At 32.7% G+C, this 3,331-nt stretch overlaps 1 protein-coding gene across 1 annotated transcript in view; it reads left to right on the forward strand.

Moving 5' to 3' along the window:
- The window catches only part of WDR63 (WD repeat domain 63), an 86,468-nt gene that overhangs the window by 58,994 nt on the left and 24,143 nt on the right, over positions 1-3,331 (forward strand). The window contains exon 17 of the mRNA XM_010860318.1: positions 1,888-2,018. Within this exon, the coding sequence (XP_010858620.1) occupies positions 1,888-2,018 (131 nt within the window). The remainder of the gene's footprint in view (positions 1-1,887; positions 2,019-3,331) is intronic.

The raw sequence follows: 3,331 nt of genomic DNA on the forward strand, positions 1-3,331 counted from the left end.
AAAGCTCAATCCTCTGATGAAGAGCTTCTGCAGCTGTTCAGGCTCTTTGGGAGACTGATTTAGACATGACGGCAGTGGAGGGGGGAAAGACTTCAACGATGCTTTCTCTGCAGCATCCATGGGCAGAAAGGAATAACCTAATGAACGTATCTCAGCAAACATTTTTTAAGCACATATTCCCAATGAACATGTATTTATTTACAATGTATTTATGTATGTTCTACTCTGGTAATATATTTATGTACATTATTTTAAAAAGAGAAAAACACATAAAAATGAGAGTGAAGAATTTGAAATAAATATTTTAATTTTATGTATTAAATAGATATGAAATGCCTTTTTTGCTCTTGCTAAATGCATTGTGAATAATATCTTTTAGAAGGAACAGTGTGGTTGAATGTGTCTAGTTATTTCTTGAAGTGTTGATGACACTGTGTAATACAGCTAGTTAAAGATCCCATGTTTGGCTTACTTTGGTACTTGTTTTTAATGTCTTACCCAGTATGAAAAGGGATTGCACAAAGTGTGTAGATCCCAAACAAAGGAAGTGTTGGTTGACTATGCTTACTAAATCATGATGATTATCTTTTACTTTTGTCTGAGATTATGGCAAAGTGTTTTTGAAATGCAAAATGTATTTTTAGTATAGTTGAAGTTTTCTTCTCCTATTTAGTTTTCATTTATACTTTTGTTGGTTCTTCCATGGTTAATATAACCCAGAGAATATATTAAAGGTGTGTGTGATGAGTAAAGTATTGTGAGCTTAACATTTCTTTATGATCTTTCCTAGGAATATAATAACATGTTAAAAAAAAATAAGTGATTTGGAAAAATGCCCAAGATATATCTTTAAGAGAATAGAAAAGAAGGATGTAAAGCTAGAAAACCCACTTAAAAAATAAACTGTCTATATATAATCACCAAAAAGTAATAGAGGAAAATAGACCAATATTTTAATAGTGATACCTCTGGGAAATGTGATAATGAATGATTTTTGCTCTTTTATTCATGCTTTTCTCTCTTTTTAAAAGCTTCAATTAACATTTATTAAGATCTCAAAAAATAGCATTTACTAATTTTAATTAAGATTAATCAGATGCTTTTTTTTTTTTCAGATGCTTTTAAAAAGATAAAAGTTACAGATGACATTTGAATTTCACCCCCTAGTTTAGCTGTGCTCATACTGTTTACATGGAGAACTATGATACAGTATAATCATTGAAGTTCTCAAACAATAAACCTGAAATAATCAGCCAGCATTAAATAACGTTCAACATGCTGTATTTATGACAAACACAAATAACACGTTAGATGGATTTAGTTTTTAGCAGTTAAAAAATTTACACGTGAAAGGCTAACCTTGAATTATTTTTAAAAATTGCTATATGATGCCAACTGTATAGAAATAATGTGAATTGCTCATTAGAGATTGTCAAGGGTGTTAATTCAAGAGAAATATCAATGATATCTCTTATTGAGAAAATCCAAGGGTGTTATATAACCTAGAGGATGTATTTTGTGTCCAGTATACTGTCAATAATTCTGAGATAATATAGATATTGTAGAAGTGACTTTCAGACTGTGCCATGGAAACTTTTAGAGCCCCTGAAAAGTGGGCAGAGGAGTCTTCCCTTTCCAGTGTGTGGAAAACCAGAGCAGTGTGGCTTTGATCAGGTTCAAAGGCAAGGGATTCCATATAAACTGTGGCTTGAAAAATGCATTCTACTGCTAAATTAGAAGTCTAAAAATTCTTGGACTTATGCCCACCACACTGGGGAGGAAGTAGGGTGGATATGTGTGAGAAAGGACAGAGAACATAAACTAATCATATTTTAGAAGATCTTTCAATGTAAATATGTGCTTCTTCTATCCAAATATCTCTAAAAGAAAAAATATTAGCCCAGAGCAAAGCAGTGAAGGCAGGAGAAATGAACCCATACCAGAATCTGGAGAATGCATTGAGCAATATTCTCAAGCCAATAGATGACTTCTGCACCAAGTTCTTTGTGGGAACAGAGGTGAGTTGGAATTACCTGCTTCTAAAATTAGCATTTAAATTACATTTAAATATATGATTATGACCTCTATAGTATGTTTGTCTTATGAGGGCTTACAATACATTTTTTAGTCTTCTATCTTTTGGCTTACAATATTTATCCTGTTTTCATATTTTTATATGCTTGCTTACATTTAAAAATTTTAACCTCAATGTCTCATAGGTTCATATTTGAATAGTCTATCAAGTTCTTAGATGTCTTTAAATTCATAAATGTGAACAGTCTATAAAATTAGATATGACTTTCTACTAATAAAAGACTATAAAAGTAAGTATGACTCTTTTTACTAATAAATTATCAACTTGCAAATATTTATCAAATACCTATACCATATGGAAAAACTATGCTAAGTGTTTCAGATTTACGAAGAAAATATATTGCTTTGTTAGGCCAGTACAATCTAATAGGAGAGTGAAAAACTCACTCAATTCAAAAGGTAAATAGCAATTGGATATAGTAACAATAATGACAAACTATGCATAAACATGAAATTTACCATCTTAACCATTTTTTTGTATACCATTCAGTGGTACTAAGTATATTCATATCGTTGGGTAACTCTCACCACCATCCGTCTTGAGAACTATTTCATTATCCCAAATTGAAGTTTTGTCCCAGTTAAAGCAGTAACTCTGCATTCCCTACTGACTCCAGCTCCTGCGACCACAATTTTACTTACTTTCTCAATGAATTTGACTGTTATAGTAGTCAAATGCAAGTGGAATCATATAATATTTGTCTCTGTGCACACCAAAGTTTTATAGGCCAAGGATGACAGCTTCAGAAAGAAAATCTTTAAGATGATTTATGGACGGAGGTTACTGACATTGTACAGGAGACCGGGATCAAGACCATCCCCAAGAAAAAGAAATGCAAAAAAGCAAAATGGCTGTCTGAGGAGGCCTTACAAATAGCTGTGAAAAGAAGAGAAGCGAAAAGCAAAGGAGAAAAGGAAAGATATACCCATTTGAATGTAGAGTTCCAAAGAACAGCAAGGAGAGATAAGAAAGCCTTCGTCAGCAATCAATGTAAAGAAATAGAGGAAAACAATAGACTAGGAAAGACTAGAGATCTTTTCAAGAAAATTATAGATACCAAGGGAACATTTCATGCAAAGATGGGCACAATAAAAGACAGAAATGGTATGGACCTAACAGAAACAGAAGATATTAAGAAGAGGTGGCAAGAATACACAGAAGAACTGTGCAAGAAAGATCTTCACAACCAAGATAATCATGATGGTGTGATCACTTACCTAGAGCCAGACATCCTGG

Source organism: Bison bison, unplaced genomic scaffold, assembly GCF_000754665.1.
Source record: "Bison bison bison isolate TAMUID 2011002044 unplaced genomic scaffold, Bison_UMD1.0 scf7180017864466, whole genome shotgun sequence".
Lineage (NCBI taxonomy): Eukaryota > Metazoa > Chordata > Mammalia > Artiodactyla > Bovidae > Bison > Bison bison.